Source organism: Colius striatus, chromosome 9 (assembly GCF_028858725.1).
Source record: "Colius striatus isolate bColStr4 chromosome 9, bColStr4.1.hap1, whole genome shotgun sequence".
NCBI classification, from domain to species: Eukaryota; Metazoa; Chordata; class Aves; order Coliiformes; family Coliidae; genus Colius; species Colius striatus.
The window spans coordinates 4,754,654-4,767,745 of record NC_084767.1 but is presented as its reverse complement, the minus strand read 5'-3'; the positions used below and the strand labels follow the sequence as shown (position 1 = coordinate 4,767,745).

The window sequence follows — 13,092 nt, the reverse complement described above, 5'->3', positions numbered from 1 at the left end:
GGTGTACAGGGGTACAGGTGTACACAGGGTGCCTCTACATGTGCCACCACTGCCAAGCAGACACAAGGCAAGGCAATGCCTACATGGGGTGACTTCAGGGCAACTTTCTTCATTTGCTTGCTTGTTTAAAACCAAACCACAGAGTTTTGTGCTGTTAGTGAGCTGTGCCAGCATACCCACTGCAGTGATTCACATAAAACCCATTGCAGTTGACAGTGAGTTCCCTAATGCATCTGCAGTTACCTGGCTTTATACAGTCATCTCCCTCTCTATCACACACACCCACACCAACACACACAGCTTGTCCCAGTGCTCTAGCAAGGTTAGGTAAATGTTATCTTTAGGCTACCTCATGCCCATCACTGCATTTACACTGGCTGGAAGGAGACACAGGAGAAAGAAATGTTGGATCCAAGACTGCAATATGCAGCACAAAGAGAAGATACATCTCCATCCAAAAGGATCCTGCACAGGGCAGTCTGATCGTGAGGGTGATGCTGGAGTGAGGAGCAGAACGCTGGGGACATCCTTGCCCTGCCCTTGGGGTAAAGCACCTCAGATTTGCAGTAGGAGTTTCCTCCAATGACAAAATCCTTGGCTTTTCTTCCCACTGCAGCTGTGCAAAGGAGCCATAAAGTTGCTGTACTGAGCCTGCTGAGAGCTTTGGTTGGCCAAGGAGAATACCTGAGCAGCACAGCATGGGTGTGACACAGTCTGTGCCTTCCCCAGTGTCAGGCTAGGAAGGGACATGAGTAGGGACTGGCTTGATATTGTCTTGAAATCCCTGGCCCTGAGACTGGCAGATGAAAAGGTGACATCCAGGCTGGACAGGCAGGGCCAGGACTTGTTGGATTTTTACTGAACAGGAGGATTAGTTGTCTCTCTTTCACTCGTGTCCAGTGGAAATGCCATTCACATCCCTTCATCAGGTCTGACTGTCCTGTCCCAGCTGATTTAGTTATTAGTAGCAATAGAGCTCTGCTCACTTGCCTGATTCAAACACCTCACTTGGGCCACTTAAGCCCTTACTTGCAGTTTGCAGAGAGCTTTTCCTTGCATGCCAGTGGCCTGCAATGAGCCAGCTCTTCCTCACCATCTCCTATCCCCAGAAGGAACCAAGCCCTGCACAAGACATCAGCACCAACACAGGAGAGTCTTCTAAGCAGCCTGCCTTCCCTCTGAAATGCTCAGCTGAGGAAGTGCTCAAACAAAGGAAGTGCTCCCCTTATCTCTCACCACCCCTCTCAGTGAATCAGTGTTTGTTCTGCCTTGGATGGAAAAAAATCCAGCTCCTGTTTGTCAGCAGTTCCCTGGCACAGTGCTGCTGCACAGCCACCTTCCCAGCCCCAGTGGGGTCTGAAGCTACCTGGCACAGTGTGCTCTCACCATGCTCATTGCTGGAGTGACTTGGGTTTAAATATAACCCCAGAGCCCTGTGCCAAGTCCTGCCCCACTGCCTGCCTGCTCCCTGCCCAGGTCATCTTCCTGAGGTCTCCCAGCACTGGCTCTGTCAGGCAGGAGGGAAGAGTAATGATTTGGGACAGAAATATTTGATGTCATTTACAGGCAAAGGCAGAAAGTTTGAATTTGGTTGGGGTTGCTTTTTTCCCTGCTCTCCCTGAAACTGGAACCCCACTGGAGGAGACAGCATGGCGAAAGGCAAAGGAGATAGCCTTTAAAACGAAAACAACACTCACCTTCCTTGCTCTGGGAGTGTAAATTAGACTGGCCACTTGCCTTGGACACAGGGAACAAACTGTGCATGCATTGCCTCTCTGATGGCTGTGCTCTTTCACCCAGGGTTCCCCAGCACTGCTGTAGCACTGGAGAAACTGTCCCCTCTCCCTTCCTCCTGCCGCCTCCCTCCCGCCAGATCTGCTAAATCGAACTCACCCAGGCTGAAGCAGGCAAGGAACAGCTAATATAAGAAGGAACAGGCACCAGTCAGGCTGCCTGCACTGAAATGCAGATCCTGCTGTCACGGCATTTTCCAGCCCTATCTCCTCCTCCTGCAATCCCTTTCCAGCCTCTCTCTTCTCTTCCACATGGGACCTTGCTTTCCACCTTGAGTTTCCTGCTGGTGCTTGAGTCATTGTTCCTCCTAGGGCTCCTTTCTCATCTCCATTTGTTTCTTCATCATCTTTTTACACTCTCCTGGGGCTCAACGTTTTGCCTTTGTGCTTCAGTTGCCTCCATCTGTCCCTTCAACCGTTCTCCTCTGAGTCCTTTTCTTTCTCTGTGTTTTTCATTGCCAGTCCATGCTGGATTTATGACTTTACTGGCAGAGCTGATGGAAGCCTCCTTACAGATGCAGTCACTCAGTAAGCTGTGTTGTCCAAACCTATGCTGAAACAGTTGCCTGTCCAAACACTTTTATCATCATTTTTCCCCTCCTGAATTGTGTGTGTTAAAGGGAACTCTTAGGCAGAAAAGGAAAATGTTCCTGAAATCACCCTGACTTCATTAGAAGCCTTTGGCTTGGTATATCTTATCAGAAAGGAAAATCCCCAAAGCCTTGCCATCTGACTGTAACAAACAGAAATCCTATCATGGAGCCAAACAAGTGAGTCCAGGCATGCACCTTGGTGGTGGCTTACCCAGGCACAGAAGCTTGGACTGAGTCAGCCCAGCCAAACCTGACACCAAACCTGAGCTGCTGCAATGCCAGCACCCACTCTGGGGGTCCCTCCAAGGGCCCCTTCTCTGCCCCCTGACCTTTCCTTCCTGGGAACAGCACGCACTCCTTGCCTCACATCACTTAACCCTCCCCCACCTCCTGGTGAGAGGCAGCCCAGCCGGTGCAACCCAGCACCCTACCTGGCACCCTGCCTGGCACCCTGCCTCCTGCTGCCCCTCTCCCTGCCTCCTCCTGCCTCTGTCAGCCTGGCGAGGTGGCAGCCACCGTGTCATCACCTCCTGCACTGGGGAGAGATGCCACAACTGTCCCTTACAGTCTGATAGCAAATGTCAAGTGGGCCCCTGCAAAGGAGGGGCTGGGACCGCAGGAGGAACAGCCTGTACATCGCTCTGCTACTGGCAACAGGGAGATGTTCATTCAAGGCTGGGTGACTCTCCTGGAGGGGTTTCCATGCTATAAATAAGTACCATCAGGATCCTCTTTTAAGAAGAGTCTTTCTCTGCAGCAGGGAGCTCTGGAGGGACAGTGAACCACACAGCCAGCTTTAAATGAGGTGGTCAAATCATGCTGTGCAGTTATTGAGGAATGGCCTTCTTGTTCTGAGTGACCAAATGTCTTCCTGTGATTCCAACCTCCCTTTTTCCTCCCATAAGTCTCCTCCCTACAGCTCCCTTTGCCCCAGTTGCTGTGCTGAAGTGACAGGAATCAACCTAAAATGCTGTGGATTGTGCCATTCCCCGCTTCCATATCTATAACTGTAGATATTTGTACTCTCTATCTCTCTATATTTGCATCTCAGCTGGGGGCAGCAGGACTTCCATCCAGGTTTGGCTGGCACTCAGCTTCTTTGCCTCTCCACCACCACCACTATCACTGATGTTGCTCAGGGCTCCATCTCCCATGGCAGGGAGTGTGCTAACATCTCTGTTGTGCAAAACCCTGGCAAGTTCACCAGTGACTCCACTTGCATTAAACTAAAAACAAGAGGACAATCTGTGCTTGCCAGGAGAAGACAAGGGGAGGGGTGTCTCTGAGCCATGGCACTTCAAAGGGCTGGTCCTGGCAAAAGACAGGTCCTTACCAGCCCTCAAGGCAAAAATATCCTATTGCAATGCAAAGCAAAATCCCTTTCAGGGCAAGACACTGCTCTGGCTGTGCTGGAAAAAACTGTCATGCTGAGTACCACCTACCCCTCCAGCCCAACCATGAAAGCATCCCCCTTCCCCTCCCACACCACAGATCTCTAACCAGACACTGACTGCTATGAGCAGCCTTTCAGGACCATGCAGTCCCAGGGAACTCTGGCACTGGTGATGGGCACCAGAGGATTAAAGGCCAGCTGCACTGGTCCATGCTTCTGCAGCAGCCCTGCTCTGCCACAAGCCATCCAAGACTGCCACTGTTTCAAGTCCAAACAGCCAGAAAAGCAGGTGAATTTTTAGAAACCACTTTGTCTGTGAACACTGACAGAAAAGGTGAAAAACAGAGAAGTCCTTTAACAGCAAGGTGCTGAGCACCCACAACCTCCACACCAATTCCAGGGCTCAAAGCACTGGAAAAACTGATGAAACTCTCTACTCAAGGAGGCTGTGTGTGCCTCTCCACTAGCACCAGGCTGCTTATGTGTGGGTTTTTGTTTTTACTAAGCCCTAAAGGATTCATTGGAAGACTATGAGGGAAACCCAGCCAGCAAAATAGCTTTAGGCAAGGACACTTGACTAGAAGCATATTAGAAATAGTCTTTATTTAAACACAATGTCAGTCCACAGGACCTGCCATAAATACTCAAGCCTTTGAACATACAGACATTTATCTATGTATCTATCCAGCACAGCAAACACCTTTATGTTTCCTTCTTTATACACAGATCTATATATCACTGTATATACATAACCAAGATATATACACATATATGTTCACCTAAATATATTTGCACTTGTGCAAAAATGACCTTACCAAGGATAGTAAACCAGTAAATATTTCCCAGTGCACTCTCACTGGCACTGGCAATATTGCACAGAAACTCAATTGTATGCTCCTGCCATTGGGAGGGTGAGAAAACAGGAGAAACACTGAAAGGGCATGCATGCAGAAGCAGCAAACCCATTTTTCTCATGACAAAAGAAAGTTTATGAAGGCCAAGTATCCTTTGAAATACTCTGCTTGATTCAGCACACTTACACACAGCAATTCCAGCAGATATCCACTGTCAAATCTAGGGGAATCGAGATTGTGTCCTGCTCTTTCAACACTTGACTAGGAGAGATAACCTCCTTCTAAGTTCTGTGGAAACTCCAGTTTCCAGCATCCATTGGTTCTGTCTAGACTCAAACTGTGTCACTAAGGCTCTGGGGAAGTGTCTGAGCTGGCTGTACTTTGTTCTGCAACAGGCAAACATGAGCCTCAGTCCTTTGGACAAAGGTGCAAGAGGGAGGGATTGTGCCACAGGGTCTGCCCATGACACCAGCTGTGGCTTGGGCCCTTGGGGAACAGCTGTAGTGCATCTCCAAGAGGCATTGCTAGGTGAAATATTGCTGCCCTACTCTGTAATATGACAAAAAGCACCTCCAAGTTCCCAGGGGTGGCCCATGTAGCTGGTGGTCCCATGGGAAAGCATCTGATAAGAGGGTTTAGCTACCCCAGCTGTCAAACGACAGTGTCCTCACAGCCTGGGATGAGTGTCCATTGCAAAATGTTCTCTTTGCCCCTAGGAAGAAAGATTAGAGCTAATGCTGACTTTCAAAACAGCTCCAGTAAAAGAGTAACAAGGGGAAGAAATGCTTGGGCTGCTAAGTTCAAGTCTCAAAAAGGACCAAACTTTCACACTGAAAGAGGCCTTGCTGCACAGGAAGGAGATGCTAAAGAGAGGCTGTGGTCCTTCTCGTGGACCTGAGAAACCAAGCACAAGTGTAAAAACAGCAACAAAGGGAAGCTGCAGCACATTAACCCCAGGAAACCTGGGGCCACAGCACCTCTCTGCTGAGAGCATCCCAGCCTAGGGTGGCTTTTTAAAACAGCCCTTGCTCATCTGAACCTGAAGAACCATCCTGAGTACCACACACATAATGCAAACCTGAAGTGCAGGCACCGCTACTTCTCTGACAAGCTAGCAGATGTGAGTCAGCCAAGGTACAAGGGGCTTCACCAGGACTGGCTGCTTCTGCAGAGGCAGCTGAGGAGGGGGAATACTGGAGTGACACTGGTGAGCACATCAGCAGGCACCTTACCCTGCTCTCCCTGGCATCCCTGTAGCCCAGGGATACAGCCAGGCACTGCCACAGTCAGGAAATCCTTGCTTCCTTGCTGCTGCTTCTACAAGGATGGCGTTCTCTATCTGCTGACAGAGAGCAGAGAAGGGAACATGTTAGAGAGGCCATCCTCCCTCTTGCCAGAGGAATGAATGTGCTCATAAACCCATCTCCTTGGGAAGTGGATTCATCACACCGGTGAAAACAAACACTTGGAGGCAGAGGACTGGCAAAGGGAAGGGATGAAAGCCCCCCCCGCCCTTAGCCAGTGCGAGTGTTTGAGACTCCTGGCAGCAGGAGCATTGTAATACCAGAAGGGCAAGAGATGCTGGGAGATAGATTGCAGCCTGCTGTTTACTCCTAGCCAGCCCTGTCAGTGCCCTCCCCTCTATGGCAAAAACATGCCCCTTATAGTAAATAAATACATAAATAAGCCCTTTGAAAAGCCCAGCGGCTGTGACGTGGGAGAGCTGAAGAGCACTTTGTGTGCCTGCTCACACATCCGCTCCCTCTGCGGAGAAGCTGGGCTCTCCTTTCTACATCACTGGCCTATTTTCCACCATTTGGGTGCATTTGGTAACCTAAGCCTCTTCCCTCTCTCTCTGCTCTGCCCACTGTCTCAACAGTGTCCTCAGGCAAAGGTCTCACCTTCACCTGATGCCCAGGCAAGGCTGGGGCAGGCACAGCCAGGCTCACCCTGACCCATCCTCAAGAGATGCTCCAATCGCACTCTGAGGTGGGGATCTTCATCCAGATCTTGTTTCTTCTGCCGGTTCCCCTTGCACTTCCACACCCCCACCCAGTGCCAGAGCAAGCAACAGGTTGTATTTCAAGGCCTGGCTTCTCAGAAAGCAAAAGCTCTCCAGGAATGCTCCCAAGAAGCAGAAGATTGACATAGCTGAGCAGCTCTCCACACTCTGCCTGTTTTGGAGGACAAAGCAAAGACAGCCCCTGATGTGGAAACTACAGCTGCCCAAATCACAAGCAGCACCTACACCAAGGACAGTATTTGGTAACAACACAAAAGCTGTGTTTGTGATGCCCATCTCAATTAAGACTTTAAGAACAATAACACTCTGTTTGGTTAAAGTGACTAAAAGCTGGGAATGAACTGCAAAGCTGTTGTATACACTGATACCCAGGGGGTGGGCAGTGGCTTAAGGTACAACACAGCAGCACAGAAGGTAGGCTGCTCTGTTTGCAGGAAGAATTCAGTGTTTTGTCACAGTGATTTCCCTCAGACTAAGCCACTGCTGTGTCTTTTATCAAATGTGTTTAACCTGAGCCAGCTCTCTGCTAGTGTAAAATCCTAAGTACCCTAAAATCAATTTAAGCAGCTAGTGCCCTGACTGCAGTGCCTCACTTTCTAATGCCTACTGTGTATCTAGAAAACTATCTTTTCATTATAAAATACTTCAACAAGCCAAAGGATTCCTTTACACAGCTTTTGAGCCACGGACCAGGATAGTTTTGTCACTTTGGCTTCGACGGTGCCACTGTATTTTCTCCTCCAACATTCCTTTGTTTCGATGCCAGCTCAGAACCGTGCAGTTTGTATTTCACCAGTTTTACTAATGTTGCCTTAGAGAAAAGCAATTAGTTCTTCATCACTCAGACTTTACCACAAGCCTGAGGTTTCCAAACACTACAGTTGTGCCTTGCAGTATCCGAGGTCAACTGCCCAGTGCAAACAGCCCAATGTCCCATCTCTCCCACATTCCCATGCTCTGGATGCTGCAGAGATTCTACCATTAGCCACTTGCTCATCTCTCAGCTTTGGCTACATACAGCCAGGACATCTGAAGCATGAACACAGCCGGCCAAACAAACAGAGCGATTCTTTGGATGACAAAGTCTTGGTCCACAGCATGTGCTACAAAATGTAATTAACAATAGTAACAATACAGACAGCAACTGAAATGTGGACAGTGGACTTTGTGCATGAAGCTCCTGCCCCAAAGCCAGTGGGAGTTTGGGTGGGCTGGCCCCCAGTCAGGCCTGTGGGACACCTCTTCCCCCTGTGCTCTCACACCAAACTGCTGGCAAGATTAGAAACCCGCAGATACTGATGGCTACAATCACGAGGTTAATTCTCACTTCCCCCTGAGTGCTACATAATAATCATGGCTCAGGCTGAGCCAAAGTGCATCCCTAGCCCGGGCGTGTCTCCCTGCGGCCACTGCCCATTGCCTCTCACGTTTCAGCCCTTTGCAGCCCCAGCAAACAGCACCTGAGCACGCCCAGCCCTGTGCTGGGGCTGCCCCTGCTCAGGACAGCCTGTTAATGTTTATCTGACCTGATGTTTTTGCTGACCTGAGGCCTCACACCCCACACCAGTACATCACTCCTCCTTTGCCCAAGCAGAGGGGCACCCTTGCCAACCGCCACAAGGCAGTGGATGAGGGCTCTGACAGGCACGGGTACCACAGCAAGTGGGGAGAGGTGGGAGGGAAAGGCTCTCTGGCACAGCCCCTGCCTCTGCTGTGGTGGAGCTGTAAAGGTGACAAGTGCCCCAGTCACAGAGCTAGAGGAGCTCTTTCAGCTGTTCCTCCTTCCCAGCACCCTTTCTTGTCAGGATCAGGACCCGCTTTGGGAGAGAAGGAAGAGAGCACTAGGAGTTTCCATGCCTCAGCCCCACAAAAGCCAGGTGAGGTTTTACCACGAGAGGGAAGACAGCCTAAGGGGTTTGCCACTGCCCTGCAGCCTGCAGCAGCCGCAGCAGAGAGCAGCAGCAATCCCTGCTGCCCCTCCACCCACCCTCACGGCCGTCAAAGGGCGATTCCCCTCCAGCCCAGGGCTGCCCCTTTAGGTACCAGCGCCTGGGGCAAGTCCTTCTCGGAGCAGCCAAGTCAGCCAGGGCCACATGAGGACTGCAAAGAGATGTCGGCAGCCAGAACCTTGCTCCATGTACCCTCCCGGCCTCCGACCTCCTCAGGCCAGCACACGCTGCTTCCTCGCAGCGCTGTCCCAGCTCCCTGCGCTGCCTGCAGCCGGGGGGATCAGCCCTTAGGGGACTCGGCTCCGGGAGTCTGGTTGGCCACCCCACAAGCTCTGTCGGGGACCCAGAGACCCCCCCAGACGCTACACACAGCCCACGGCACGGCCCCAGCAGCAGCGCCAGCAAGAACCCCCCTAGTGCGGGGCAAGTGCGTGGAGGGAAGAAAAGCCACCGACGGTGCCCGAGCATTCCCCCTCGGGACATCGCGGCCCCAGGGAGTGCCTATAGATCCTGTGGGCACCGTTGCCCCCCGCTCCTCCCTGGAAAGACCCCCTCACTTGCACGTTTTCCCAGCCCTCGGGTCCAGCCTTTCACACAGCAGCCGCGGGTGAGGGCAGCGAGGGGGCAGCTTCGTTCCCCACCCCGATCATTGCTCCCCCTCGGGACCTGCAGGGATCGTGCCCTTGGCAGCAGTGCCAGCCCCGTCCCCTCCCGCGGCGTCCCGCAGCCCACATATGCCCACCCGTGTCCGCCGCCCCCCTGACAGCCCTGCGCGCCCGCCGCCAACTCCTGCAACCCGGCAACGAAACGCAAAGCATACAGAAAGGTGGTGATGGTGGAGGAAACCCTGAACGAACAAACCGAGCTACTACAGCCGTCCCGTGGCCAAAGTTGAGCTTCCAGTCTGCCCCGGAAAACAAAAATCCTCCTCCCTTTCCACCTCGTCGGGCTCACCGTCATTTGAGGCTTTGCAGGGAAACAAACCGGGCAGTTTAAAAGCTCAGCAAAACGATGGTCTGTGGTTGGAGCAGCATTTCATCCCGACTTCCCAGTACCACATTCCTGAGACCCACAGCCACGGCCTCATTATTATTTCGGCGGAAAATCCTATAGCACTTGGCAAAAAAATACCCCAGCATTCTTTGTTTTAGACCATCCCGCCGATGGCACTAGTCGCGGATCCAACACAGCCCTACCGAGCCCCACTCCTAAGAATGCCCTCCACGGCGGTTTCGTCGCAGAGTATTCCCTGGGCTGGACGGCACCGCCGCCTCCCGAGGCTGCTTTCCCGGCCACTGGCTCGAGTTTAAGCAGGGGACCGGGAAAGCTCTCACGGGGTGTCCGGGTAGGACATGGAGGAGCAGCCCGAGCCCCGTCCCGCCCGGCGCTCCCGCAGACAGCCGCCGGTAAGGTCATGAGGTAGTTCAACACCGGCCACGGCCAGGGAGCTCCTGCGGGGACGAGCTTTCAGCACAGCTTTAAATTCCCCCCCATCCCGTTCCTGCTCGTGTCCCTAAACTGCAAGCAGCACGCCCAGCCCTGCCCGGGACACCCCCCGCCTGTTTGCAGAAGGTTTGACGTTTCTTGCAGCTCTAAAGAGGATCATTATTATTATTATCATTAAGGGAAGGGTGTGTTTTTCCTTAGAAAGGCTCCTCTTTATAATGTGTGTGTGCCACGCCAGAGCCCACCACGTCTCGAAGCTACCCGCTAGGCACAGTACCTTTGCAGTGCAAAAAGCCCTCGGGGTGAGGGAAGGAACCCTCTTCGCAGAGCAACTCGCAGGTTTTATCCGATGCCAGGGGGTAGCCGTTGTCCTCCTCATTGTAGTCGTTCCTGCCGTTGCTGTTGGAGTAGCCATTAGCATACATCTGCAGGGCTGACCTGCGGAGGCACAGCAGCTCCTGGAAGGCATACCTGAAGTCGGGGCTCCGGCAGTAGATCAAAGGGTTGAAGGCAGAGTTGACATAACCCAACCAATTCAAAAGGATGTACACATACTTGGGTATGATGTCGTCCTGGATGACGTGCACGATGTTGACGATGAAGAAGGGCAGCCAGCACAGCGTGAAGGTGCCCATGATGATGCCCAGGGTCTTGAGGGCCTTGTGCTCCTTCAAGAAGAACTTGGAGGAACGGCGGTGCCCAGCTCCCCCTTTCTGCTCCTGCTCCTTGTTCTGGGTGTGAAACCTGCCCTCGCTCCTGTCTATCTTTTGCAACTGCTTCTTGGCCACCTGGAAGACCCTGGCATACACAAATACCATGACCACGAGTGGCACATAGAAGGAGATGATGGAAGAGGTAATGGCATAGGCTTGGTTGGTGAAGAAGTCGCAGCAGGTTTCCCTCTCATAGCACAGGATGGCCTCCTCACGGTCTGCCCGGTACCAGTGCATTTGAATGGGCAGGAAGGAGGTGAGGGCTGAGACCACCCACACCACAAGGATGACCACACGTGCCTTGCTCTTGGTCAGTAGGCTCTGGTACTTGAAAGGAGAGGTGATGGCAAAGTACCGGTCCACGGCAATGACGCAGAGAGTCTCAATGCTGGCCGTGACACAGAGCACGTCCAAGGAGGTCCAGAACTCGCACCAGAAGTTCCCAAAGTTCCACATCTCCATGATGATGTGGCTGGCGCCAAAAGGCACCACAGTCAGCCCCATCACCAGGTCTGCACAGGCCAGCGAGGTGATGAAGTAGTTGGTGACAGTCTGCAGGCGCTGGAACCGGGCGATGGCAGTGATCACCAGCACGTTGCCGAAGACGATGGCCAGCACGATCACCGACATGAGGATCCCCATGCCCACCACCCACACGTCCCGCGACAGCGTGGGGTCGGCGGCGCTCTGGTTAGCGCTGACGTTCACGCCTGGCAGCTCGGTGCCTGCCACCCCCATGGCCCCCCGGCAGCCCCCCGGGCAGGCGGTGGGGGGATTGCCTTTGCTTACGGCTGCTCCGCGGCAGCGCTGAGCCGGGAGCCGCGCATACGGGACGGTGGCTGCGGGGCGGGCTGAGGCGCTCCCGCTGCGCGTGGCTGCGACCGGACCGCTCCGGCTCGACTCGGCTCGGCTCGGCTCGGCTCGGCTCGGCTCGGCTCGGCCCCGTCCCGTCCCGTCCCGTCCCGTCCCGTCCCGTCCCGTCCCGTCCCCGCACCCGCGAGCCCGTTAGGCGCCGCGGAGCTTATATCGACACGCGCCGTGACGTCATCCCGCCGCAGCCAATGGCGGCCCGCGCCGCGCCCCGCGCGCACCTCGCACCCCCCTTCCCCCCCCCCCCCCGCCCCCCCCAACCCGCCCCGGCCGCGGCTCCACGCGTGTCCCGGCCCCACGCGCTCCGTCCCCGCCGCCCCTGGCCGCTGCCCCCGCCCCGCCCCAGCGTGTCCCTGTGCTTTCCACCCTACGTGCACGCCCTGCCCTGCCCTGCTCCTCGCCCCCCCCGCCGTGGGTGCCACCCGCGCGCCCGCTAACTCAGGGGTGTCCCACCACCACCCCACGCAACACGACCCCGCACCCCACGTGCCCTCCGTGCCCCGTGGTGTCCCTGCACCTCCCACCCAATCCATGCACCCTGCGTGCTGCCTGACCCACGGTGTGTCCAGGACACGCGGCACCAGCAAAGTGCTGAGGTGCTCAGAGAGCCGTTGTTGCTGTCCCAGCACCAGGCTTTCCTGTGAGCCCCCACCCTCACCGTGCCCCTCCGTGCCAGGACGTCACCCAGCTCTCCATCCCTGCCGCCTCCCCAGCCCAGCCCTGCTGCTGCGCCTTCACCTCCAGCCCAGCCCTGCGGCTGACCCTCAGGCACCAGGGTTGCGGGATGGGCGTTGGAGCTGCAGCCAAGCCCCAGAAACCCTGGAGCAGGTCAAGGGCACAGACACCCCTCAGCTGTCCCGGGAGCGCTGGCCAGGCGGGGAGGCTGTGTGACTGCTGTTGGCCACGCTGCAGCCAGGCATGTGCTCAGCCCTGGACACTGCCACAAGGATTTTTCTCCAAAGCAAACAAATTTGCTAAATAAGGACTTAGAAATTCTGCAAACTTCCTTCTAGCAGGCGACAACTCTGCTGCTGGAGTTTTGTTTCTGCCCGTTGCCCTGCACTGACACTGTCCAGCCTCGTGCTGCTCTCCCACAGAGATACACCACTCTGCCTATGAGCCTGATGTCTGTGCTTCTAAAATTGCCCTGTGAAAGGGAGAACAGAAATGATTGCTTCTGCTAAATTTTACCCCCATGCCACCAGCTCCACCTGAAGTAGGTGCAGGTCAGTGTGTCGGGTGCTGAAACCATGGCAGAAGCAGCAGAGGACTTCTACCTTTGTTAGCAATGAAACAGTTAATCTTATTTATGTTAAATCTTATTTGAAGCACCTCATCCCCAGAGTCTGGTGGGGCTTTGTTATTCTGACTGAGGAGAACCCTTTGCCCCACCAGCCCCGGGCTGTGGCTGGCTGTGTGTCTGTGTGCTGCACCCCTGACTAAGCCTGGGCTATTTAT

The 13,092-nt window shown here is 54.2% G+C and overlaps 1 protein-coding gene across 1 annotated transcript in view; it reads right to left on the bottom strand.

Moving 5' to 3' along the window:
• ADRB2 (adrenoceptor beta 2) overlaps nucleotides 1-11,699 on the bottom strand; it is a 31,241-nt gene extending 19,542 nt beyond the window's left edge. Inside the window, exon 1 of the mRNA XM_062001974.1 lies at nucleotides 10,329-11,699. Within this exon, the coding sequence (XP_061857958.1) occupies nucleotides 10,329-11,502 (1,174 nt within the window). The 5' untranslated portion in view covers nucleotides 11,503-11,699. The remainder of the gene's footprint in view (nucleotides 1-10,328) is intronic.
• Nucleotides 11,700-13,092: the final 1,393 nt, after the last annotated feature.